This window comes from Sprattus sprattus (assembly GCF_963457725.1).
Source record: "Sprattus sprattus genome assembly, chromosome: 9".
In the NCBI taxonomy this organism is placed as follows: Eukaryota; Metazoa; Chordata; class Actinopteri; order Clupeiformes; family Clupeidae; genus Sprattus; species Sprattus sprattus.
In genome coordinates this window covers 25,951,532-25,978,663 of record NC_137928.1, presented here as the reverse complement: position 1 = coordinate 25,978,663, position 27,132 = coordinate 25,951,532, and the positions used below count along the sequence as shown (strand labels likewise).

At 39.0% G+C, this 27,132-nt stretch overlaps 1 protein-coding gene across 1 annotated transcript; it reads right to left on the bottom strand.

Annotated features, from left to right (window-relative positions):
- Window positions 1–15,915: 15,915 nt before the first annotated feature.
- LOC308370398 (odorant receptor 131-2-like) lies at window positions 15,916–26,016 on the bottom strand (the record flags this gene model as incomplete). Its single annotated transcript, XM_080845050.1, has 2 exons — window positions 15,916–15,998; window positions 25,104–26,016. The coding sequence occupies 2 exons, from the start codon at window positions 26,014–26,016 to the stop codon at window positions 15,916–15,918; spliced, it is 996 nt and encodes a 331-aa protein (XP_080701176.1).
- Between the last annotated feature and the right edge of the window lie 1,116 nt (window positions 26,017–27,132).

Here is a 27,132-nt window from a genome sequence, read left to right as displayed (position 1 = left end):
ATTCGACCGGCCACTACGAACATGTCACTTTCCACAAGAAAGTGAGAGGCTGAGGGAACTTAATGCCCCGGCTCTCCTTCAAAAAGCCCAGTGAGACTTGAATTTGCTGTCAAGATATCAAAAATTTGAATTAAGAATAACAAAAAAATAGGCCTCATTCCAGAGTCAGAGATATCATCACTACAGGCATTATACATTTAGAAGAACCCTTTAAACTTTCAAGATAAAGCAAAATATCATAAACCTTTATGGACAAAATAATTTAAAAAAAGGTAATACAGTTTGGAAGGATTCTTTGGAAGGATACATACCTAAATTGATACAAAAGCCTGACCTCAGCTTCTCAATGCATGTGGAGACCGAGTTACACCATGTCCAATAGCAGTATATCCTGTTACACAATGTGAAGTTTGACAGGTTAAAGACAGAGTAAATACTTAAGTCAGTTTTGGACAACTACAGTAACTTGTAATTGGAGCTACCTTCAAGTCTGCAATTCAGGGGTCGTCCCCATTCCACATTAGGTTGTTTATAGAAGGAGATAAGTGCCATGTCCTGCTCAGCAGGGCTTTTTCTGATGTCCAAGCTGAGAAGTAAGGGACTCTTTGTTTCATGAATACGTCGAATACTGTCAGCACACTGAGATATGGCCTTGATGGGATCACTGACAGTTAACCAGCCTAATATGAATAAAAAATACAAATGATGTTGTTAAATTATCTATGACTAACTGTAAAGATAGCAAAAAAACAACCATGTTCATTCAAACTGTGTATCCTTCCCTGTGCCACTGCTAAGTCTGAACAGCACCTACAAAGGGCGTAACCACGCATTCTTTGGGGGGGTCGTGTCCCCCCCCAATATTGAGAAAATACCAACCTGTCCCCCCCCAATATACAGCAGAAAATAAGTAAACTATGTGTTCTCCTTCTATGAACCCTGCAATGGATCGGTCTCTTGTCATGTCTTATTTATTTTCAATTTATTTCCGTTTGTTTAGATAAACTAAAGTGTGTGAATCCCCCCTCCTACACATGTGATTTCGTTTGAAACCACCTCACGTCGTTCTGCGTTGGCATGGTTACCTAACACTTTTTCGTCAGTGGCAAAGAGCGCAAAGAAAGTAAGATAGGGTAATGGAGGATTTGAGGTTACCTAAAAAGCAGAGAAAACTAGACCAGCAGCCAAGCATACGCGGGTTTTTTCAGACAGTAAGTAACTTCCCAGGTAGCAATCTGACGTTGGGCCAACGTTGGGTTTGGTTGGCTAGGTTGGGGTGACCTATGTAACGTTGGGCCAACGTTGGGCCAACGTTGGTACAGTTGGCCATTTTTGGCTGACCTGTACAACGTTGGGCCAACGTTGGTAGAGTTGGCTGTGTTTGGTTGACCCACACAACGTATGCCCAACGTATGCCCAACGTTGGGCCATATACCATATGCCCAACGTTGATCATTTCGGCCACTTTTTGTTCACCTATGTGACGTACGGCCAACGTTTACAACCAATCCTGGATTTTAGAAAATGTGTTAATTTGTTCATTGATTGATTGCTTTAAAATACAATATTATGATCTGAAAATGTGTTCATTTGTCCATGATTGGATGCTTTGAAATACAATATTATGATCTGAATAATTACAAGGCAGTTTTAGCCTATAGTTAGGGTACGTCTACCCTTGATGGAGGCCTTCTCACATAATATAGGCTAACATTATATTCTCATGATGTGCGGTTAACTGAAATGGGTGCCTGTCGCTTTAAATCATTAATTTTAGACTGCGAAGATATTCGAAGTATTTGTAACCAAGGTTAAACAAAACATATTTTAGATTCTGATATGAATAAATAGTGAATTAAAGTCTAATACATTTTGTATTGGACTGATTAGTATATATTTATAAGTATTTTAGGAATTTAGCATATAATATTGTTTTAATTAATTAATTGTAATAAATTAAATGAAATGTAATGTTGGAGCGCCCTCTACAGGACGTAGTGCGTGCCTAATAGCACGCGCAACTTTTATTTTGAAAGAAGGAAAAAAGAGACGTTGACACTCAGGGCGTATTCAGACCAGGAAAGTCCGATAGTTCACTTGCTTTGGTCCGAACCTTTTTTTTTTTTTTTGGTGCGGTTCGCTTTCAGACTGTACGTTTCAGTAAACGGACCAAATTCTGTCAACAAAGCCACGCGCCCCGAGGTCGTTCAGCTATTGGTCAGAAGAACCGACACACGCAACACAATGTGCTAAGACAGTTCATGGACGCTTTCCGTGCCGTTATTGCTAATATTATCAAATCTATATGCATTTTCAATGTTTTGCTATTTTCACAACTGTGTAACAATGTTACTGCTGCTGTACAGAGCTGAATCCATATAGCCTACCCTCTCTTAATCACTCCTCCATCATCTCTCTCTCTCCCTCTCATGTTTATATGCACCCGCGATATACATTTAATGCTCTTGTTAGTAGTAGGCTAAGTTCAAATTTCTTAAATCTGGGCTCTTTTTAAAGGTAATTCGATGGTGCATGGAGCCAGCTAGGTGTCAGTTTTGAATTTGACCCTGGAAACCGGCAAAAACGCTATAGTTTACATATGCACGGCGAATTTTAAATAAAGACGGCCGCCGCCAGTATTTGAACTTCAGCTTGGCATCACTGGAAGAACCACTTTTTGACAGGGTGTCCCGGATTTTTATATAGGCCTAGGCCTACGTCTGGCGTAGTTTTTTCAGTTTGAGCCTGCACTGATCAGGCGAACGATTGAAACCTCTTTCATTTTCTCAGAAAATATGCCAAATACGTCGCGTTTTTATGTGTACGCTCCAACATATATGAAATGTGGGCATCTGTCCAAATGTCCACAAGCGCACGGGTCTCCTCCTCGGCCCAGGTTTGTCCCCTACTCATTGTATTAAGATTTTTCGTTTTTCCCAAAAGTTTGACAAATTAATACCGGTAACAGTAGCACTTTACACTCTGTTACCCAGCAACACCAGACCAACGACGGAAGCCCCCGAGGTACCAAATAGCAAAAAGTCTGGGATTAGGTCCAGTCTGCTTTCACACCTCCAAAAGGTCCGCACCAGGGTTGTTTGATCCGGACTGAGTCCGACCTTTCAGCTCGGTCTCGGTTCGCTTGTTTGGTCCGGACCAGAGTTCGGTGGTTTGTATTCAGACCATCCCAAAAGGTCCGAACCAACGAAAATCTGGTCCGTTTGGTCGTTTGGTCCGGACCAAACGGGGTAGGTGTGAATACGCCCTCAGAGAAAAACGGTTTCAAAAAGCTTACGGTCACAACTTTTTCAACTCACAACAAGTTAGCGTCTTGATGACCCAATTAGTTAGAAAAATCAGTTTGATGATATTTAGAAGTTGAATTGTTTTATATGAGTTTATTGAAAACGTACAGTTGTAGTAACAAGTTGTAATTTATGATTTATGTTATGCTAATGGAGTGCTAACGTGTAGCCTAGCCAGCTAGCTAGAGTGAAACTACAGAGGATCTGCTTGATGTCTGTACAAGGATGTTTGTTTGAATATCGTACCCTTGAAGATCGAGACGAGGATTGTCCTTGTGTAGTTATCAACACTGAATTATTACTGACTTACGGACTGACTTAATACCCCTTGAACTAAGACGACAACTGGATGGCGAGCTTCCCACCGAACTAGAGAGAACCAAATTCTACATCACAAGTGACAGTTTGTTAGCTTCATAGCTGAAGACCCACGAAACCCGTAAGACTTTACATGTTTTTATTTTAAGAAGAAATTAAATGAACTTTGATATTATGAACATTGAACATATTGATTGGATATTTGAATGTATTTATTGTAAATGAGATATCTATTAATGGTTTATGCTAGTTACTGTAAACTTGTAACCTGTGCAAATGTGTTAGGTTAAGAAATAAGGTTAAGATCAAATGCAAGTTGCTGATCAATAAATACCATACATAAGCCATTGAATAAATACATTAATAAATAGGAATACACGCATACATAGAATGAATAGTTTTAAATATAGTGGCCAAACAAATAGCTCTTGAAATCACCTCTTGAACTCACTCAACTACAGAATGATGGGAGTGTATAGTGTTGTTATTTTCCACCTTTTGACAAGCTTAATCATGTATGTACAACTATTTCTTTTCATAGGCAAAACATCTCATGGGTTTGGGTTGGACAACCACAAAGGACATCGTGAACAGGATAATGCCAGAAACTTTTAGCAATGATTTAGCTGAAAGGTTGGTAGCCTACACACATTCATTATATTATCTACCCTACAGAACAACACTTATGTCATGTTCTAAATCAGTGGTTTCTAAAACTGATTTCAAGAGGTGGTGGAATAAATAATATCTTCCTGTTTGTCTTTCACAAAATATTAACTGTCACTCTCCATTCCTCCAAATTCACCACGGCAGAGGCTGAAGAAAGAATAAAAACATGGCTGAAATACAGCGGTGATCGAAATGGAGGAAGGAAGAGAAGATCGGAAAAGGGTACAGATTTCAACAACCAATCAAACAAATATTTTTCTAATTGCCTGTATGCTTATATTGCTGACTTATCACAGTGGTGAAATATTAAGTATTTAACTTGAATTTCTTTCCTCAATTTAGAGAGGCAGGTGCATCCTACAACACATCCTCCATCGAGTGAATCTGAGTCTGAATTATCTGACATTGTACGTTTTTTTTTTAGTCATTAGTCCACAGTCCTAATATTACAAATGTCGTAATCTCTTGTTTACCAACACATGTTCTTATGATGAAGTTATTTTGAGCAAGCAAAACAAAATAATAAAACAATTTCTGTTATTTTTATAGGAGCAGAACTGATTGATCAAAGGATTCCAAAGAAGGAAGGATCTCATCAATAATAAAAAGTGTATTATTAAATCAATGTTTGTTATTAAATGTATTTATTTGAACCCTTAATCGTGTGTTGGTATATCACTATTAAGATTACAAGTTTAGGGCAGATTGGTAAATTCATTGCAGTAAGTCATATCTAAATTAGGCCTACTGTACTAATCATAAAGGTGGCAAAAATGTCAAGATGAGTGTTCTGCTGAAATAAGCAGTCAGTTTAAGATTAGAAGGTTAACATAGTGTTGGTATTGCTTTTTAAGTTGGCATATGGTTGGGTAAGGATTAGCAAAAGGTCTGCTGATGATCTAATTAAATGGTTGGGCCAACGTTAGAAAAGGTAGGTTTTGGGCAGTGCTGTAGTCTAGTTTTCTGTGGTGGGTATACTGTCTGTGATGGGTTGGTGCCACAGCTCCCCCCTGGCCTAGGTTTTAGTGGAGACATAGGTTTTAGTGGATATACGCAAACCCACAAACGTTTTAGGTGGTACTACGGCGTATACCTGCGTATCACGTAGACTACAGCCCTGGTTTTGGGTTGGCAAAGCGTTGGTTAGGTGTATTTGGGGTTGTCTGGGCAGGCGTTATAAGTTGGCATATGGTTGGGTTAGGGTTGGCAAAAGGTCTGCTGATGGTCTAATTAAATGGTTGGGCCAACGTTGGGCCAATGGACAAAATTACGTTGGGCCAACGTCAGCAGCCAACGTTAGGCCAACACAACCACTGACGTTGGCCCAACGTCAGAATGCTACCTGGGTTGATACCGAGCTAAACATGTAAGCAAATAAAACGAGTTTGTTATTGTTGTCAATATGCCTTTGAAGCTCCGCGAGTTTTTTTCCTAGCTTCATAAAAAGAACATCCCCAGAAACCTTGAATCTTCTTCTTTAAAGGCACCCAGTGCAACTTTCGAGGCTTAAAAATAAACATTCAATATCTAGTCTTTTTTACACGTAGTAAGTTTCAATAACTCCATACCATTACATATCGACATTCAACGAGCAAAGATGAGACGTCGTTGTGTGGTGAGAACTGATAGAAAATCAATAACAACAACAATCGCCGCCATTTTCTTTATTTTTTGTAACCTACAATAAATAAAGCAGGATTCCAGTCAATGGAAAAATGGCCTCTCCCCACCGGCGATTGTTGTTGTTTACGATTTTCTATCAGTTCTCACCACACAACGACGTCTCATCTTTGCTCCTTGAATGTCGATATGTAATGGTATGGAGTTATTGAAACTTACTACGTGTAAAAAAGACTAGAAATTGAATGTTTATTTTTCATTGAATGTTTATATAAAGTTGCACTGGGTGCCTTTAAATAGTTCCATTTACATCAAATTATATTAAATGATATCAAATTATAATGGAAAAAGGTACAGTAGAAACCCTCAGGATGCCTGTGCAACTTTGTATGAACAAGTTCATATTCATGAGTTCATATTGACACATATTACCAAGAAGAGTTCAGCGCATGTATTCCCTTATAATTGATGGCACACAGGATGCAGCAGGGGTTGAGCAAGAGTCCTTCTGTCTGCGCTTTGTTGATAAAAACTTGCAGCCCAGAGATAAATTCATAGGCCTGTATCAGGTCACATCCACTACTGGAGAAAACATAGCTAGTGTAGCTAAAGATGTTTTGATTCGCCTAAATCTCCCCCTTTCACAAACAAGGTCCAAACTACTATGGGGCAGCCAATATGTCTGGTAGGATGCAAGGTGTGCAAGCTGAAGCTCATCTCAAGAAAGAGCAGCCTCTGTTCATTAAGGAGAAAGTCTGTCATTTGTTGAAGTACAGCATTAGTTCTAATTAAAATATTTACATAAACATGCTTTGGGTATGGAGTCTTTTTCCATTGGAAGCTATCATATTTGCTACAGTAGGCTACTACTGGAAAAGCATAATTGTAATTGGTAGGTGTGTTTAAGGTCAGTAAACAGTTAGCAACTCACCAAAACAAAGTGGAGGGGCAGTCACGGTCTCGGAGAAATTACACAATTCCTTTAGATGTGAATTCAAATGGTCAATGTAGTCCTCGAACTGTTCTAAAAGTGTGAATTTTCATATATAATTGTAGGCAATGCATTTAACATTTTTTTTTTGTGTGGACCCCCCCAATGTCTAAACCATGGTTACGCCCTTGGCACCTACCATCTTGAACAGCTGCAGAACTTGTGGATGGCACAGGTATTGCTGCTTGCTCTTCCTCAATTACAATAGTTTCATGCATCACCTCATTTCCTGCCCTACCCTCATTAAGGTATTCGTGTTACAACTGAACAGTATGTAAAACAAAGACCATTGCTGATTAGAGGGGAAAAAATAACAATAAATAGTTAATGGATACCTTTCCACACACGAGGAAGCATGTACCTCGATGGAGTCAGCAGGAAACATATTTTTGCAGACAGGACATTCCTGCATGTCTGCTGTTGAGAAGTTACCGGTAAAAAGTGATATTTTCCAATAAAAAAAAATACAAAAAACTACATAATATACTTTCAAAATCAGATTATGTTATATTATACGCTTACAATCTCTCTCTTCAGGCTCACTGATATCCACATTAGCCAGGTTGTCATCACTGCTAACATCACCGACATTACTAAATTTGATGTGTTCTGTCAGGAGCGGAAGGGGAACTGCAACTTCACACTTCTGACATGGGGCTTTTGGCATGTTACTGAATGCTTCATCCGTCAATGGTAGGGGGTTTGTACTCAGTTCCTCTTGAATTGGAGCAATGAATAGATTTTTACGAGTTACAGACTTCAACATCATGCCTGTATAGCCAGTATCATCGGGAGCCATAAGAGACAGCTGTCGGCTACCCCAGCCACCTATAGAAAAGAGGAGAGGAAAAGAGAACTTTCAACAGTTTATTAGATAGATTATATCTAGAAGTTAAGTCAAAGCAACTAGACTTCTTGTCTGACAACAGACCAAGCTAAAGAAGTCACCTAAAGCAAAACAAGTCATGTTTAAAAAATGTAGATTTAAATCTATTTTGCAGTGGCTGATTTGCAGGTAGACATGCCCTTATAAAATAAAACAAATATGTAAAATATTTAAAAGTCTTATTTAAGTACCACAAAGTAAGAGTGTTGTGCATTGCATAATGTGACGTTAACTAGAGCAGAGCAACACAAACACACAAACTTATATCGGCCCACCTGCAGATTTGTATAGTAGCCATCCACCGGTAATTGTTCCCAATTTTGAGAATAAAACTTTGAGGGCATCACATAACTGTGAAGAAAAAATGGAAACAACTGTAATCTTCTCCAAATAGAGCGTCAAAAACTATTCATCATTCAAATCAGAAATAGCATAAATGATTCAGCGATAACAACTAGCAAATCATTGTAACTTCATAGCCTGAATACAATATACAATACAACAGGCCCAAATAACTAATTGCATGTTATCACCTCTTCATGTGTTGTGGTTTCATCTAGATGAGCATTCCTACGGCCCAGTCCTGCACGTATGTGAATTAATTGTTCCTGCTCTTTGGGCGTTTTTTCAAATCTCTTTGGTAACAAAAAGAAGGCCACATCCAAAGGTTTAGGCCTCTTGGCAGGAACAGGACTTGCTGTTGGAAAGCGCCTCTTCCCTCTGCCCCTGCTAAAAATACCTGGAAAGCACCTATAGGGGGAAAACACACACACAAAAAACATTAACAACCTCATCTGATTTTTGTAACTACATTAGAAAAGCACATTTATTATTATTAAATCATTTAGATTTATTTTCATTTATTAACAAATTTAACATTAGCCTTAAGTGAAATGGACCATACACATTTTTTAGAATAGACAGAAAACAGTGTGCTTTCTTCCAGTGTCTCCTAACGTAGACTTAAAGATCTGCAATAATGGGAGGAAACAGAGCATTCAACATAATACTATAATTACTTTGATTTTCCCTGTACAAATCAACAGAGTGTAGAAATGTGTATACATAGGGCTTAATTTACAATAAAAGTCTTTTTACCTGGGCCTCGTTTCCCGAACGCGCACTTAGCCTAAAAAGGACTTGAAATCGGTCGTAAGAGGGATCCTACGTTGCAGAGCGGTTTCCCGACGCGGAACTTAACTTAAGTTTATCTTTCGTTGAGAAGAATTCTACGTGTGGTCAGGACCAGTAGTAACTTCACACTTAGCGATGCAATCCAGTAGTAACTTCACACTTACGGTGCAGATCCATACAAGCGATCTGGGCGACGCGATCAAATTCCATTGCTTTGAGTGGGCGTGGTGTAGCGTGTGGAAATAGACTGGACTAGTGATTTTTCAAACCGTCAAAGACGAGAAAAATCGCTCCTCATTTGCATAAGTTTGAGCATGTTCGAATTTTCATCAGGCGCGTCGCTCAGATCGCTGGTCTACGTCACAATGGAGCTGGCTCCCGTTGAAATGCATGGGGTCGCCCAGATCGCGTCGCCCAGATCGCTTGTATGGATCTGCACCGTTAGCGATGCAATCCACCAGGGGCGTCGTTCGGCCTATTATAGAATAAATCCAAATGATGTTTCTGTGTATAGCACATCATGAGACATTGTTTCACCTGCCTATTCCCATCAAAATAGAAATAAAGAATATTGAGTATCTGAAAATAAAGATTATACAAAATAATATGTTATTGAACTAAGGAGATGGCTTTTCTGACTGTGTAGTTAGGCTGCAATATTAGGAAATTGACATGTCATTGAGCGCGTGGGGCAGCTTGCTTAATCAGTGGTAGCGCCTGTGCCTGAGATGAGTAACTTTGAGTTGTTTCCCTGAAGGCACTGAAGCCGTTCAACTTGTTCATAAGAAGCCTATGAGTTTTTTGTTTTTGTTTATTTTGTATTTCTACTCTCCTTGGTAACTGTACTAATATTGCCTAATTGTACTGTGTCTAAAAAGAGAGAGATGACTTTCTTATAACGCGCCCTTTTGTAGTTGTTTTTCAATAATGCCCAATTATGCCCTGAGTGATGTTTTTTTATTTGATCTTTTCTAGCCTATATATATTTATTGAGGTATTGTTCTTATGTCGACACTTCTTATATGGGCCATTCTACCGAATTGATGCAAAGTCATGTCGGATATATTTTGAATTTTTTTATGGTTAATTCCCAAAACTTTGTCCGTATGTATATTGTACCATATCTAAAGTACACATATCTAGTAAAAGAACAGTCAAGTTTTATATTGTATTTTCAGAATGTGTCGGAATGTTTTTCCTCTTCCAAAAATTGTCACTACCGAAACATCACATTTACTATAGTAAAAAAGTATTATTATTGACCTGTTCAGATTGTGTTTCCTTCCCTTCTCTGAAGTGTATTTTTACAAATATTTCTTGAAGGTTTTCACAATGAAATCCATAGAAATGAATTTTTTACCAAATTTTCAAGTTCAATTTATCTGTTTCGGTAGTGACTGCACTGTTTCGGTAGTGACTGCACTGTTGGATGGATATTCATTTCTCTCCCAAAATCATCCAAAAGGTGCTCTGGGCCGCCCTTTAGTCCACACAACACATTTATTTAAAAAATATGGGATTGATCTACTTACCGTTTCATTTTGTCACTACCCAAAGCATCTGGTCACTACCATATGTTTCGGTAGTGACTGTTTCGGTAGTGACAATTCTAGCTAACTTTAAGCATAAATAAAGAATTCTAGCAAGCACACGGCTTTCAAACACATCTTTGAAGAGGTGAACACACATACAAACATAAGATTTTCCATGAAACCCCAAAAGGTTTACTTAATTGAAGAAAACATGCGTTTCGGTAGTGACAATTCTTAAGGTTACATGTTGATTTTCAGACTTTGGAACACATTTATATAAAAACTATGGGATTTAGCTACTTACCATTCAACCATGAGGGACAGAGATGCAGTGTCACTGCATGGTCAAAAATGCAGAGTCGTGGCTAAAACACAGGATCAGCCAATGGACTAAAACTCTTGTGTTTCGGTAGTGACATGAAAACTAGGGACATGATTTTTTGAGTATAGTAAATTGATTTAAAAATTAAACCCACAATAAATATAAATATTCCAAGTTCTGTTTCAACCCAATCATAAAGACCTTTGAAATTAAATCATTGAAAAAAATCTAAAAAAATTGAAAAGTGTTATTTAAAGGCATTGAAATTTAGATGTCAGGGTTGGGGACAGCTACTTCCCAATAGAAAGTACCCTATAAATGATGATTTTGTATATATTTAGCTTATCACTATCTCATGTAATGGATTGGGTTTATATAGACCATAACATTTTCTAATTAAATATCTATGCCTAAATACCTAATTGTTTTGTAAATAGTTTTTATTGTTGAGGGACTGCATATTACACGAATTCGGTAGAATGGCCCATATTGGAACTTCATTCATGAGCCTATACATGGGTTTCTTGTATACAAACATTGAAGGCTGCGCGCGCAAATCCGCGGCAGAAAGCCATCTACCCTAATACAAATGAATACAGAAAACCCAGTTTAAATGTATTGTTTATTACTTATTTAGCCTACCGTTCCCTATTCTGTTGCCATGAATGCTTGCACACACCCTCAACATATTCCCAAACGTAACCTTGTACATTGTTGAGCCTTTTTCTATATTTGATTTGATTTGATATTTTATTTTTTCCTGGCAAACGGATGCTTCCTCCTAGGTATACTGAACATCTTCCCAACTCTGTTAGAGCAGTTCACCAGACAACAACTCCCTGTCATGTTGCCTTCCTCCACAGCTTTCTCATCCACTTCAATGTTATCTTGCTTCTTTCTGCCGCGAGATTGCACACGCAACCAGTGATGATGTAGCCGAGAAACCCATGTATACACAAGTGAGAAAATCGACTCGTCTGACATCGATGAACAGGCGACCTCCACCCTAAGAGATACTTAAGAACTCGTGCACGTGGCGCTCGTGCACCTGACTTTAAGATAATGTTCGGGAAACGCTCGTAAATACAAAGTGTTACTGAGTCTACTATGTCGCCAAAATCCACGTAGAACGTTAAGATACGTCGTTATCGGGAAACGAGGCCCTGGTCATTTCCGTTTGAAGTGGTCTCTCTTCCCTGCAGGATTGTATCCCAAAAAAATGATTAATTAGCAATACATCTACGATGTATAATACAATTATGTACATTAATTAAAGTGAAATACTAAACCTTATATGTTGATTGGTGACGCCACCACTGGCTGCACCTTGTTGCCCAGAAGAACTGATTAATTGCAACAAGCGACGGGCTGATTGTAAAATATTATCACCACTACTGTCCTGACATCACAAACAACAAAGAAATAGTAAGAAGGGTATTACAAACCAGCAGCACAAAAATCATGTATTGAACAGCTAAATGTTAATTGACTTTAATTAAGGTGACCATATTTTGATTTCCAAAAATAGAGGACACTTCAGGTATGCCTCCTCTTTATGGATTACACAACGATTTTATAGGCTACAAGTTATACAATAAAAAGATATACCTCAATAGGTAAAGACAAAAATTCAGATAGGCTTTTTCAACATGCTTGATTATGCCTTACTGTAGAATGATATTATGCTTTTATAACTTTTGGGGACCACAACAGAAATACGTAGGCCTAGGGCGGGAATACCTCCCTGAAATTACTTTTTGCAGGTTGGGATGTCTGTAAATACGCCAGGAAATAATAAAGCCTCATATCAGTATATATGATACTTTGACCCTTTTGTGCTTAGGAAAAAAACGCCTAAAAAGAAGAGAGGTGTCAGAAGTTTTTTTTCCTCCCAGAGAGTAAGCAGCTATCAAGAAGCCCAGGTCGTTGTTAGTTATCTAGCTAGTAGGAAAACTACCAACACAGTACTACACAATTCTACAATGGAAACATGTTTTGAAAGTTGTTAGTGTGTGTAGAGCATGTAACTTTTGCTTGCATTAAATCTATCCCTCAGTGTGTTCGCAGCAGCTGGTCTTGTTGAAGCCAGAAGGATAACCTCCCCACATAATGGGACCATGCTAGTTGAGCCTAGTACCAGCAGGCTAGCAACTCAAAAGTGATATAAACTGGTAATAAGTAGGCCTATATGATCCCTTGGATAGTAATAAGGCTATCTCCATTTCCTGTAATGTCCTGACCAATGTCAGCAGTCAACTAAGCATGGTAAGTGTCTATTGAATTGATACAGAAAAAAACAGCAGTCTGAAGCTACAGATGTAGCCTATAGCAGGGTGATGATAAATCAGCATAAGGGGTTAAGATGAGACGTGGAAAAGATTGCATTCAAATGCTGTTTTTTAATAGCCTGACGATGTCATACTCATAATTCTAGTCAGAATATGAGTCTGAGACCGGACTATTGGGCTGTGATTATGGGGCGTGTTTCAACGAACCAGGAAAGAAAATTCCTCTTCGCTGAATTGGATACCTAGAACCAATCAGAGCAACGTAGTATTTCCATCTGATAGATTAAACTTTTACCTGATCCCGTAGGAAGGACGGCAAAAACATCTTTTCAATCGACAAATGCCTTGATCGCGTTTCTCTGTTCCTCTTTCAAAATGAATGCGCTGTCATATCTGTTGATGTTACTTAATTAGCACTCAAGGCTAAAGTCGTGTAGATAGCTTAAATCATATAAAATATGTCCCACTAAGCTTCCGAGACGGCGCCATCTTTGTTCGATGTATACCGGTATTCTATCTAGATCTGTCCATCAACGTATAAAGCCCGCCCTTACAATTTGAATGGTCAGATCACTTTTCGGGGCCGTTTAAACCCTCCCAACTAACTCGACTCCAGACTGAATCTCCAGACCAAAAATTTTGTGGGCGGAGTTCAGGCTGGTATCCAGGCTAGTGTTTTAAGGGATGTTTAGACAATTTTGCCCATGAATGTTATCATTCACCCTGGCTATTTTGAGAATGCATGTTACACTTGTAGGTAGTAAAAAGGTGCAATAAATTGGGATGCACAAATGTATGCAGCATATAATTCATTACATTATTTCATTGCACTGCAATCCAGTACAGATGATGTAGGCTTAGTATAGCTCCATAAAACCTGAACCAATTACCTACATATTACAATTTAATTTCAGAACAAACAAATGTACTGCATGTGTCGTGCCGTGGGCTTACTTCCCCAAACTAGTACAAACCAGATCCACCAATACACAGGCAACACACAGATGGACTAGAGTTAATACAAAGGTTTATTTCAACAGTTCACAAAATAAATACAGGACTGTAAAACAGTAGGCAGATGTAATAGGGCACCACCGGCAGTTACTTCAGTAGGCAGATGTAATAGGGCACTGTCAAGCTAAAAAGGCACCGGATGCCTAAAAGAGCCCGGGTGATGTAATGTTAACTTTCGAACGACTCTTGAGTGACAGTTGCTATGCCAACGCCAATACGTCACCCTAACGCGATTTACTTCAGAGCATCTTGCATTGTACTTTGCTATCTGAGACCAGCTTGCTTGTATTTGACCTACAATAAACCAACCAAAACAACCATGTGCTTGATGTTTGACTTTGGTAGGAAAGTGGTTGATTAGCTAGTTGGTTATAGTATCAAAGTAAGCACATTTCATTAGCTAGCTCGTGCTAGTGTAACGAGCTATCTTGTTAGCTTGAAGCTATTCATCTGTTGTTGTGCTTAAATTAAGAAAGTCCTTAATGTGTTGTGATTTTAAGACATATCTGACGGCACCCACAATTAAATTTGAACAAAACAGGGCATTGTTTGCACAACATTTTACTAAAGAACAACGGGGGCTTGCTAGCTTTGACATGCTAGCGGACATTGCTAACTTACAGGTTACCAGCAGGCAGGTGTAGCTAAAACTTTTAATTCGCTTAATATTGTGCCTAAACGGATCCTATGTACCCCGACACTTTTTGGCTATCAGTCAGAGAGTCTCAAGAGTAGTTCGAAAGCCATCAGCTACGTTTTAGTCGCTTAATATTGTCGCACAAAAGGAGGAATTGCTATTAGCAATATAGATGCTAGCGCGCGAAACCTGTTGATGTGTGCTTACTTACAAAAGACCGGCAGCCAATATTGAGCGTGTAAAAAGTACCTGATGGCTTTCGAACAACTCTTGAGACTCTCTGACTGATAGCTAAAAAGTGTCCGGGTGCGTAGTGTCCGTTAAGGCACAATATTAAGCGACTAAAAAGTAGCTGATGGCTTTCGAACGACTCTGAGACTTAAAGCTAATAAGCGCCCGGCCTACGTGGTGAACGGATTACGTAATGCTAACGTTGGCATAGAAACTGTCACTCAAGAGGCGTTAGAAAGTCAACATTACGTCACCCGGGCTCTTTTTGGCATCCGGTGCCTTTTTAGCTTGACAGCACCACCGGCAGTTACTTCCCCCACTAACAGGCAAAGGCTATAGCACCCAATTCTGCCCCTACGTATAAATATCAGTGCATCTAAAACATCATGCAACCCACAGCAAGTTTAGGTGACACAACACAGCATCAAATGGCACATCAAGCAGTGGAGGTAAAGTACATAAAAGCCACTTCAATTCATCAGCGCAACAATGTGGTAAAGAGTTCATTACACACCAAAAGGGCAGGAAAGGCAATCAACCTAAGGTCAGCAGGTGGCAGTAGACTGTTCTTAATGTCCCCGGCCTAACCCATATAAACAGTCCTGCACAATATAAAATAAGTCCATACTGGTCGGTGACCGCAACCGACCAGTAAATAAAACAATACAAATATAGAGCACACAAAGGCACCAACCCACTGGCCTATAAGTGTATGTAGTCCATGTGATCTTGACCGGTGACGTCACGTTTGTGCGGAGATCACGCAGTCTGGATCACCGCGAACAGACCCTGGTCGTCGCAGCAGCGCAGTGGCTTGAGGATCAAACTATGAGTGAAGAAGTACACAACACTCAGTACACTGCAAGGCTGTACCAAGCTGGTGAACTAAACAGGGACATGGCAGGGATTAAGCAGGCTGGAACTATTACTTCCCTTGTCAAGATGAGTGGAGAGCGTAGTAAAACAATTCATCCGTTGCTCGTCCTCGCGCTCCACTTCCTGGTTGTAGCCCTTGACAGATGCCGGTCTCCCGAGTCGGCGCTGCACACCTCTAAAACAACACGGGAAATCAGGGCACAATCCACAATTACACGAGCGATGACAATTGCGGGGAATGACAGTGCGGACGTTCCTTAATCAACGCTTAGCTTGCGTTGTATTGATGATCATCCTCCGACGTTCGTCAATCCACTGCTGGCTCCAGCCGCTTCCATGACATGGCTTCTCACTCGCCTCCCAGCTCCCGTCCATCTGTCAATTTCTGTTTTTATGAAGAGCAACAACCTATCCCCATCCCGTGTTCGCTCTGGCATCAATCGGTTCATCAGAGTCAATTGCCATTAATTCATCACACGTGAGTCTCTTTACTCACGTTAGAGACTTGTGAAGAATCTCCTCCCCAGTCCAAAACACGTACACACCAAGCAATCATTGTCTCTTAAGTGACGGCCCTCTTTGACACATAAATGTAAGCATAGAAACCCATACACATTCATATACATAAACATATTAATTTACAGGCACTTGACACATGTACTTCTCATTAGGTAATTTTGTTCATTAAGGCAATATTTTGAAATGCATTCAGGAAACTTTTAAATCCAGTGCAGATGTAGTGCAGGTTGAGGAAGCAGCAGCTGGACCATCAGGGCTTCAGATGAGGTCTTACTCATGTTTGGGATATCCAAAAAGGACAACAAAAACAAGTGATGTCAAAAAATGTGGAAAACGTTTAGTTTTTTATTTAAACTAAGGTTTTATTATTCTTATGGTTAAATCTGTTCCAAGTTCCACAAGTTAGTACACAAATGTTTATATATTTTAATTAAGGGTTAGGTTGAGTTGAGTAAATAGTAAACCCCCACCCCCTTACAATAAAAATAAATAAAACTGAAAGCCTACTCTATTATATCGATTATTGGTGTTTTCTCAATATATTATTTTGCACATCACTGGATAAAAGTATCTGTATTTATTTGTAGACTTAATGTTAGGCTAGAGAATTACACATGGGCTTGGGTTGGCTTTGCTCTGATGAATGTTCTCATTCAAACTCATTCATATTCATATTCACATGCTTTGTTTGGAAAACACTCAGGCCCTGCTTATGTCAAGTATCTGTGCCTAATACGTAGTTAATGGCCAAGTAAACTGCACATTGCTTGTAAGTTCAAGTCATTACAAGATGTGCGCTGGGTTACAGTAAGGATAGGTTTAGGGGTTGGTGATGTGTCATTAATGTAACTTATATCATGGTCAAATAGAGTGGTGTCACAATCCACTACATTTGGGTCAAATAGGGGGGGGGGGGGGGGGGGGGGGGGGAGCAATTCGTAAACCACGTGACCTTACCAAGACCACGAGCCTGCGTTAGCCATAGGTTTCCAAAGAGATGACAGCAAATGCATCAATATGTCTACAAGGTTGATATTTATTCAATATCCTTTATAATGGCTGGACTTTAGAACATTTTAATGATGGTGTTTTATCAGTCAGTTTAGTTGAACTTAAAGGATCTTTGGTTGAAAATAAATAAGGTTTAGGGAGGTTATGACTGGTTCACTGGTTATGAATGATAATGATATATATATACACAAAATAAAAGTATCCAAGGTGTTTAGTCATTTCTCAGCAGGTACAACATTTAAGTAGAACTTCATTGAAAGAAAAATGCTAATGCAGTGCTTTACAATAAATATAGTAATTATGGTGTATTTTTTCCTAAAGGTAGCCTTTATAATAAATGTAATAACTGGAGTGGTTTGCAACAAACTAAGCTACAAAACATGTCATTTGAATTACATTGAGGGAGCTAGGCCTATCTGGCTGTTTGGCTCATCTTGTCTGCAGGTCTATGGAAGACACACCTTTCTGACTATATGTCAAAATGTTGTTGCAGTTATCAAGATCACTTTGAATAGGGCCTAATAGGTCTAATTGAAAATATTGGAAATTTCTACCTCAAATCTTCTCGCCTCACGATTTTGTCTTAGTGGCATTCATTAGACTGAAACCGCGTTCACAGTCGGCGCTAGATGCTTGGAATGTGCCACAAATGTCGAAGTTGTACCAGATCTGGAAAATGCTCACTTTTCAGCGACCACCTTTTTTCAATAACCATGAACTTGAATTCGACAAATGCGGGTCCGCATATTATGCTTCCTCCAGAAGCGCTGCGAACCTTTTCGCCAGATTGGTCAAATCATTCAGCCCATGATCAAATTTACTAACTGCACGATCCAACGTGTCCGGCTCAAAGGCAGCCCACTCAGGTCAGGGAAGCGGGCATCCAAGTGCTCACAAACTTTAAGGACAAACAGAATAATGACACTTTTGTTCACTGCATGTTTTCCCACGAGCAAACTCTTTTCGCGTTTGCCTCCGAGCATATGTAAATATGTCTGAAAGTTTTATCCTACCTCAGTCAGTTTGGACTATATCATCTAGCCGCTCATGTTTAAACGTTAGGCAGACCCTTATCTGGGGCACCTGCTTTGCCTTTCTATTCGCCATGGTAGCCTATAACTGCTGGAGCAGAGACCGGCAAGAGAGCTAAAGGACATTTTGTATGTAAACATTCTAACGCACATCCGGCTTGGTTGTCAGACATGTCAGTATTTTAAATGATTATTACCTACACTGTAAAAAAACAACCTAATTTTACAGTTAATAACTCTACATTTTTACAGTGGTTTTCTGTTTTTTGAAATTGTATACAAAACTACATATAATAATGGAGGTTAACTATAAATTAAAAACACGACTCCTATTTTAAGGATAATGCCAATAATGACAAATTACATGGATTTCAATTTTTTTTACAGAAAATAACTGTATTATTTATACATACATTTTCCATTTTTCTGAAATACATGCAAATGTAAATAAAATTACACTGATAATCTGTAATTTAATATGTAGCTCATTATATTATGGTTTATGTACATACTAACAATTTAGCATGATTCTATGTAAATTTACAGTGAATTCTTCACTAATTCAGCATAAACATTTTTGCAAACCCATTTTCATTTAACCTGTTAGAACCTTGATGTTTTTTCCTAAATGACCTAAAAATTCCATGCCCAAATGTAAAGGCTTACTTTTGAGTTTTAGGCACAGTATGGTGGAAAATTTCAATTTGATGTTACAGAGTACCCGTCAAGCTATGAGTACCATATATGATATCTGAAATTTTAGAAAGATGTCGATAACCTTCCCAAAATGTAGGCGCTCCCTATTTTTTTTTCATTTACATCTAGATTACTGTGGATGTAAGTAGGAAAATGAATAGAAATGCCCAGTTTTGTCATATAATTGTGTGCCCCCAAGGGTATGCCATCACTTGAACAAATTTGGAACTGATATCTCATCCCAATCAAAAGTTAGAATATAAATAATCGGTGAGCCCTCCATACACTTCCGTGACTTTTGCTGCTTTTTGATTATACCAGACTCTATTTCAATCTTCTCGTCATCCAACCGTTGAAGCTCTTCCAATACTACTGTTACCCCATAAAAACAATCTTTTTGGGGGCTGGCTCTCTGTTTTATTTTTAGAAGCCATGATGATGTAGAATAAATGTGTTTTGTTGTGCACCTGCATTACGTTATAGAACTGTCAAAACTTGCGTGGCTAAACGGCAAAACAAATGCACGTGAATTACTGATTACATCCCACCTTCTCTGTTGTGCACTCGGATATCTTTGCATCTCATTGGTCTACAGTCATGATTGACACATGTGTGGACCAGTCAAGGAAAGTATTAGTTTATGTTTTTCACGCACAGACTTAGCAGAGTTTACCATAGCAACCATGGACATATGATAGCAACAAAATAGTCTTGGGTGCGCGCATTGTGTCAGACTGACAGGTCAGTCAACCTATGATATTAGTTACAGGTTCCCGTATCTTGCTGGCTGATTGGGTTATCCTGATAAGATAAGACTCTGTAAAAGGTCGGGATAGCCTTCACGCTTAGAGCAAGATGTTACTCATAAGAGGACTCAGGAGGTTGAAGATGTTAGAAAGATGGGTATTTTTATTAACCCAAATAAGGCACAAAGGCAGTTAAAACACTGACAATACTAAATCAATATAAAAAATACAGTTTTCACTAAGGACAAATGCATGAAGCCACCAACAAATAAGCAATTCACATAAGACCACATGTATAAAAAGGACCATTAACTGGTCAGTGAGAGTCCTTATTAAACACGATCACTCTCACTACGAAACAAAACAAAAGCAAATAAAAGGACCAAGGTAACTAGCCCATCGTGAGAGCTCCAAGGACTTACGTCCTATTAAACTGGCAACTTTCCTGAACAAAGAACAAAGGTAAGTTTAAGTAGCCTTGACAAGCACCTTGAATTGGCTCATACCAATCATTGATTTCAGGTGTGTCAATCAGCAAGGCACCAACACCTGTGGCTCACAGCAGCCATACCTAAACAATCAAACTCCCAATCAACTAGGAAACACAGACTACACATGGTAGCAATTAGGCTTGGTGCCGGCATAGCCGACACATAATAAAGCAGCCAAATCTCATTAAACATAAACTCCATATATCGCGCCATCTTCACAACACAAACTTAGACACTAAACACCGGTTGACAAACGGTATGAAATATGACAATATGATTATTGTTAAACTAAATAAACAGAAAATTTCAGAGACAAGACATTGAATGTGTGCTGATTTTTACTGAACAAAGACATGAACATCAAACATGTAACACACACACACACCAAAACACCTTCACCCAGTCCACAAAAGCAGCAGCCTACAGGCTGCAGTGGTGGGTCACACAGGTGCCCCGTCACAGACTCACTTTGTTCATTCGGTTAAAATCAAGCCACCCCTGAACTAAACACCACTATACATATTTGGGACCCATTCTAACGGCATCGGCAAGCCTGGTCTAGTCACACAAGAGCATTGTCCAAATTCCCTAATGCTGAATGGGCACTAAATCCAACAGACCCACTCCAAAATCTTGTGGAAAGACTTCCTATAAGAGAGGCAACTGTTATAGAGTAGTTTTGGAATGAGATGTGCGTGAAACTCATATATGTGTGATGATCAGGTGTCCCAATACTTTTGACCTGACCTAACCTTGGATCTGGCTGGCCCAGAGCAATGCAGAACAATAAAGACGAGACAAGGGGGAAATTACTTTGCAATGGACTGACTCACTCCATGTAGTTTAATATGAGTCTGAAGTCAAATGTTTTAACTTTTGTGGGTAGAGGCTATTGTGATGTTCCTGCTGAGCTCCGCTCCGGCCACGCCCCCTTCAATCACACAAGCACATACACCTGTTTCACTCTCACTCATGCTCTCAGCTGCATGTCATTAGTATCATTCACCATCCCAGCTGCACTGCATTCAGGTCCCAAATCACATGATCACACACACCTGATTCACTCCTATATATAACCTGCACTCCCCTCACTCTGTGTTTGGTCTCGTCACTACAAGGGTGAAACCTTTGCCCAAGTCTTCTAAATCTGTGGCCCACTCTACGTCCCTGGGATTCCGCCTTCCGGCCACCGGCAACTACAACCCCATTCTCAGCTGGCTTCCAGCCCAGCAAGCTCTCTGTCCGTGGGCGTCCAGCCCCGCAAGCTCCCTGTCTGCTGGCTTCCGAGTCAGCCATTTCGGTGCCGGCAGACTTTTAGGACTGCATTATCCAGAGTGCCGTGCATACGGCACCGGGAGTAATGTGACTGTCTTGTCCGGCCTGTAGCCGTGTACCTCTGTTCTTTGCCCTTGCGCACAGTAGCCAGAGTGAGACTCTGTGCGATCTTTAGTTCATGTTCCTAGATCTTTGTGTTAGAACTCTGTCTGTTAACCCTTTCGTTGATTTGTATACTCTGTTTGTGTCCTGTTCCCCGTCTGTACTCCATCAATAAACTCTGCATCACCTGAAACTCTTCAATCACAAACCCTGCAAGTCAATGTTTGAAATAATTGTCTTCCAAAATAAAACCATCATTTTACAATCTTGAGCATGTGTCAGCACTTTATTGAATGTGTTTGATCATAAAAATGTAGGAGCAATCTGGAAAATGACAGTTTCTCTGCTAAATGTGAATTGCCGTCACTTAATTGAAGGTGTTTCATTGTAATAAATGAGGGAAAATCTGTAAAATACCAGTGTTTCTCTGCAAAACTGTTAGGGCTGCCACTTTATTGAAGGTGTTTAATCTTAATTAAAGAAGCCTGACTTAATGAATGGTGTTTGCTCGTTATAAATTAGGAAGAATCTATAAAATAACAGTATTTTTTGCTGAACTTGTTATACTGTCACTTTATTGAAAGTGTTCGATATTAATAATAAAAAAATCTGTAAAATAACAGTTTTTCTCTGCTGAACTGTTAGGGCTGCCACTTTATTGAAGATTTTTAATCTTAATTAAAGAAGCCTGACTTAATGAATGGTGTTTGTTCGTAATAAATTAGGAAGAATCTGTAAAATAACAGCATTTTTTGCTAAACTTGTAGTACTGTCACCTTATTGAAAGTGTTCGATATTAATAATAGATACAAAAATCTGTAAAATAACAGTTTTTCTCTGCTGAACTGTTAGGGCTGCCACTTTATTGAAGGTTTTTAATCTTAAATATCGAGGAAAACATTGTAAAACTAGAAAATGCATTTCCTGAAGGAAATACCAGTGCATGAAATGCAAAGGTTAAGAAAGGAAGAAGAAAAGAAAGAAGAGTGAAAGAAGGAAAGAAGAAAGGAAAGAAGAGTGTAAGAAGGAAAGAAGAGTGAAGAAAGGAAAGAAAAGTGGAAGAAGGAAAGAAGAGTGGATGAAGGAAAAAAGAAAGGCAAGAAGAGTGGAAGAAGGAAAGACAAAAGGAAAGAAGAGTGAAGAAAGGAGAGAAGAGTGGAAGAGGGAAAGAAGAAAGGAAAGAAGAGTGAAAGAAGGAAAGAAGAAAAGAAAGAAGAGTGAAGAAAGGAAAGAAGAGTGGAAGAAGGAAAGAAGAAAAGAAAGAAGAGTGAAATAATGAAAGAAGAAAGGAAAGAAGAGTGAAGGAAGGAAAGAAGAGTGGAAGAAGGAAATAAGGAAAGAAAGAAGAGTGAAAGAAGGAAAGAAGAAAGGAAAGAAGAGTGTAAGAAGGAAAGAAGAGTGAAGAAAGGAAAGAAAAGTGTAAGAAGGAAAGAAGAGTGGATGAAGGAAAAAGAAAGGCAAGAAGAGTGGAAGAAGGAAAGAAAAATGGAAGAAGAAAATAAGAAAGGAAAGAAGAGTGGAAGAAGGAAAGAAGAGTGAACAAGAGTGGCTCTGGATGAAGAGATAAAGAGAGAGTGAAAATATTGAAAAAAGGAGATAAAAATGGAGTGAAGAAGAGAGATTGAGTGTGAGAGAAAGTTGACAGAGAGAAAGATGGAGAGATGGAGAGAAAAAAAAATAGAGAATGGATGGTGTCTTAATGTTCCTAGTTACAGTTAAATTGAGAGGGACAGAGAGAGAAGAGGTTCTTTGGATTTGGCACAGGTGTCAGTGAAGCATACTAAGGCAGAAGGCAGTAACTTCTATGTTAAAGCTCAGTGGTATGATAACAATGGAATAATGACCCTATTAATTAATCAGTAGTAATACTATTTCATTTATCACAATTACCAATACAATGATTATCACACACACACACACACACACACACACACACACCATTGAATTATCACATTAAGCACATAAAACAATGAACTTGAATTGTCACATGAAACACATAAAACATCTATGTCAGTCCATTGGGGGGGGGGGTGTGTGTGTGTGTGTTTGTGTGTGTGTGTGTGTGTGTGTGTGTGAGAGAGAGAGAGAGAGAGAGAGAGAGAGAGAGAGAGAGAGAGAGAGAGAACGATAGAGAATGAGGCCCATTTTCCCCCTCCACATGCCCCCGCTCGCCAAGCGAAGTTACCCGATTTAGATGCACCTTTTTCGGACTAGCCACAGGCACTGGGTGGGGGAATAGCCCGATAGCTTAGCATATCTGCCATGCAATTCTAATGGTAATGCTACCTAGCTTGGTATGCTAACTGTCGGTAGCCTATACATCGTGAAATCAACCAAAATACTGATGTCACTGGCTTTAATTTGATAATGGCATGTTAGTAGTACATTTAATATCAGTACATTTGTTTAATTACTGCTGATATTTTACAAATACGTCAAAAACTCATTTTTGACCAAACTTGAAGTTACGGTCTTTTGCCTTAGCACGGCAGAGTAAAGCACAGGTGCAAGCCAGTTTAAAGACCCTATTATGATGTCATAATGGCCCAATGTAAGTCAATGGGAGAAATTTATATTCGTTTTTCTTTAATATCTTAAAAAGTATAAAGTTTAGAAAAGTGAAAAATACATAGCATAAGTGTCGTTTACAAGACCTACGCGACAAAGTTTGAATGAAGTTTCTACGTTAAGTGGTTCGGGCTGAATTAATCGCAGAAAAAGGTAACAAGAATAAGAAGAAGAAGAAGAAGAAGAAGAAGAAGCCTAGGAATAACAATACAGGGCATTTCATGCACTGTAATAACAGTGTTTCTCTGCTATACTTTTAGTACCCTAACTTAATAAAAGGTGTTTGCTCGTAATAAATTAGGAAGAATCTGTACAATAACAGTTTTTCTCTGCTAAACTGTTAGGGATGTAACTTTATTAATGGTGTTTGATTGTATTAATTGAGGAAAAATCTATAGAAAAAACAGTTTTTCTCTGCAAATCCTTAAATGGAAATATCTGTAAATATAGGGTTTTTGCACTTTATTTGAATTAGGATGTTTTACTTTAATTTTGCGGTTTTTGTTTGGCAGCCGTAGCTGCCAGTAATTTACTGTTTTTTTACAGATTTTTTTTTTACAGTGTAGCCTACATCCCCTCTGATGCTCAGTTCTTTATATTGAAGTTGGAAGCTAAGACATTTGACTGCATAGTGCATTACTTAAACAACAGAACTTGCTGTGCTCTGTGTGTATTCTCTGATTCTCTGATTTTTTTTCCATGTTTGTTGCTTTTTCTTTCATTGTTTTGTTTTTTTGCAGCTGCACTTAGAGCACTTACAGTCATTTCCAAGATAAAATCTCTATTTGAGCTACCCTATTTGTCACATTATGTAACTTTTTTTTGCCAACATGAACTATACTCCTCTTCTGAAGTCCAACACTTTTCATAGCAGCATAAAATTTCTCGTCTCTGAAGCCATAGATAAGTGGAATGATTGCCCTGGACAGAATAGTGAATGCCAAGAAATTGAAATAGCGTACAATGATAAACATGTCTAGATCGATCTTTATAAACTGGGCCTCAATGTAAGGGCCTAAGACCTCTAGCGTGCACAGAAAGAGCTGCAGGAGGTGAAGCAGCATCGTCCGCTGGCCCTTGGAAGCAGCCTGCTTGTCCACCCCTGATGCACGTCGAGCGACTCTGTTGATCGCCGCATAACAAAAGAACAGGATTAGTAGAATCACCAGACAGTTCAAAATAAACAAATTGCCCCTCATTTTCATGTGCCACTGGGCCACCAGGAGAATTTCATAATAGCAAAAGTTCAGTCCATTTAAGTAGCTCTTGGACACAGTTGAAAAGAAGATACACAGGTCAACAAACGGCCGCATGTAGCTCAGAAACCACGCCACGACTGAAACGAATATGGTCCTGGCGGGGGTGAAAACATTGACGTGTTGCATGGGAAAGCAAATGGCTACGTAACGCTCCAGACACATGATCGTTATGAAGGTGGGTGAGACGTACGTCATCCCGTGAAGGAGGGCAGTGAACGGGATGCAGAAAGCTAGTGGCAGCAACAAGTGAACATGGATGGTGATGATCACAAAGTCAGTCATTAAGAAGAGGGCAGAGTCAGCGAGCAGTGTCTGGGAGAAGAACACGTAGCGTGGTTCTGCCCGAAATGCAGGCTTCTTTCGGTATGTGAAGTACATAAAGAGGTTGATGGAGATGAAGGGCCACACCAAGATCTGCACCAGGGCTGTGGTCAGGTTGAGCCGAATGGTGTCAGTTCCTTTCAGGATCTTCTGTTCACTGCTGTTTTCAGACATGTCTCTGAAATCTGCCCAAGAGAAGAAGGAATGAGTGACTGCATCAAAACTGTTTTTGTTTTTCATTTAGGACATATTACAAAAAATGCAATTCATGATACACATAACATCCTAACATTGTGGAGCTGTCATGGACAATTTGTTTTTGGAGGACACAGTAATGCCATCCCCATCTCCTGTTCATCATATAATCCTGACATTGTTGCTAAGTTGGTTGCTATAAGTAAAGGACCACTTCATGTGTAAAACAACAGAATTGACAGCTGCCGACTCAAACCTGCAGAGAATATTGAGTTGCATTAATGTCCTTGCCCCTCAAGCACAAAGTCTTACACAGAGACAGGAACTCATATGTAAAACCTTGTAACAAAATTAATAAATAAGTGGATTAAAAAAAAAACACACAAAGCTGTCCTTCCCATCATATTCATCTATTACAATATAAGAAGAATAAATGAAAATGAGTAGCCATTGAATGTTATCAGTATACCTAAGCCTTTGTAACATAAATAACTTGTTACTGATCCAAAAATGTACACCCCAACACACAATAAAAGAATATGTGGAATTTAAAAAAAAAATTGCACATAACCATTTATAAAAATGGCAGCGATACAAGGATATTCCTTAATAATTATCCACAACAATTTATGAATAGCCATTTTAGCTAATGGGAGTTGCCATTACCTTGCCCTTTGTAAGGTAGTTCATGTGTTGCTGATCCAGAAATACAAGGCCAACACCAGACAGCTATTGAGAGTCCCGCCTTTTTAAGTTCTTTGAGGGTATCCCATGGTTTTGATCAGCTGATATCAAGACTACACTGAGAGGTACAGTACCAGTCAAAAGTTTGGACACACCTTCTCATTCAATGGTTTTTCTTTATTTAATTTTTTTTCTATATTGCAGATTTATATTGAAGACATTAAAACTACTGTATGAAGGAACACATATTTAATTATTTGGTAAACAAAAAAAGTGTTAAATTAACCAGAATATGTTTTAGATTCTTCAAAGTAGTGTCACGCCTGATGAGTACGGCCGTCACAGTAGCCACCTTTGTTTGCCTTGTCAAAAGTTAATTTGTGGAATTTCTTGCCTTCTTAATGTTTTTGA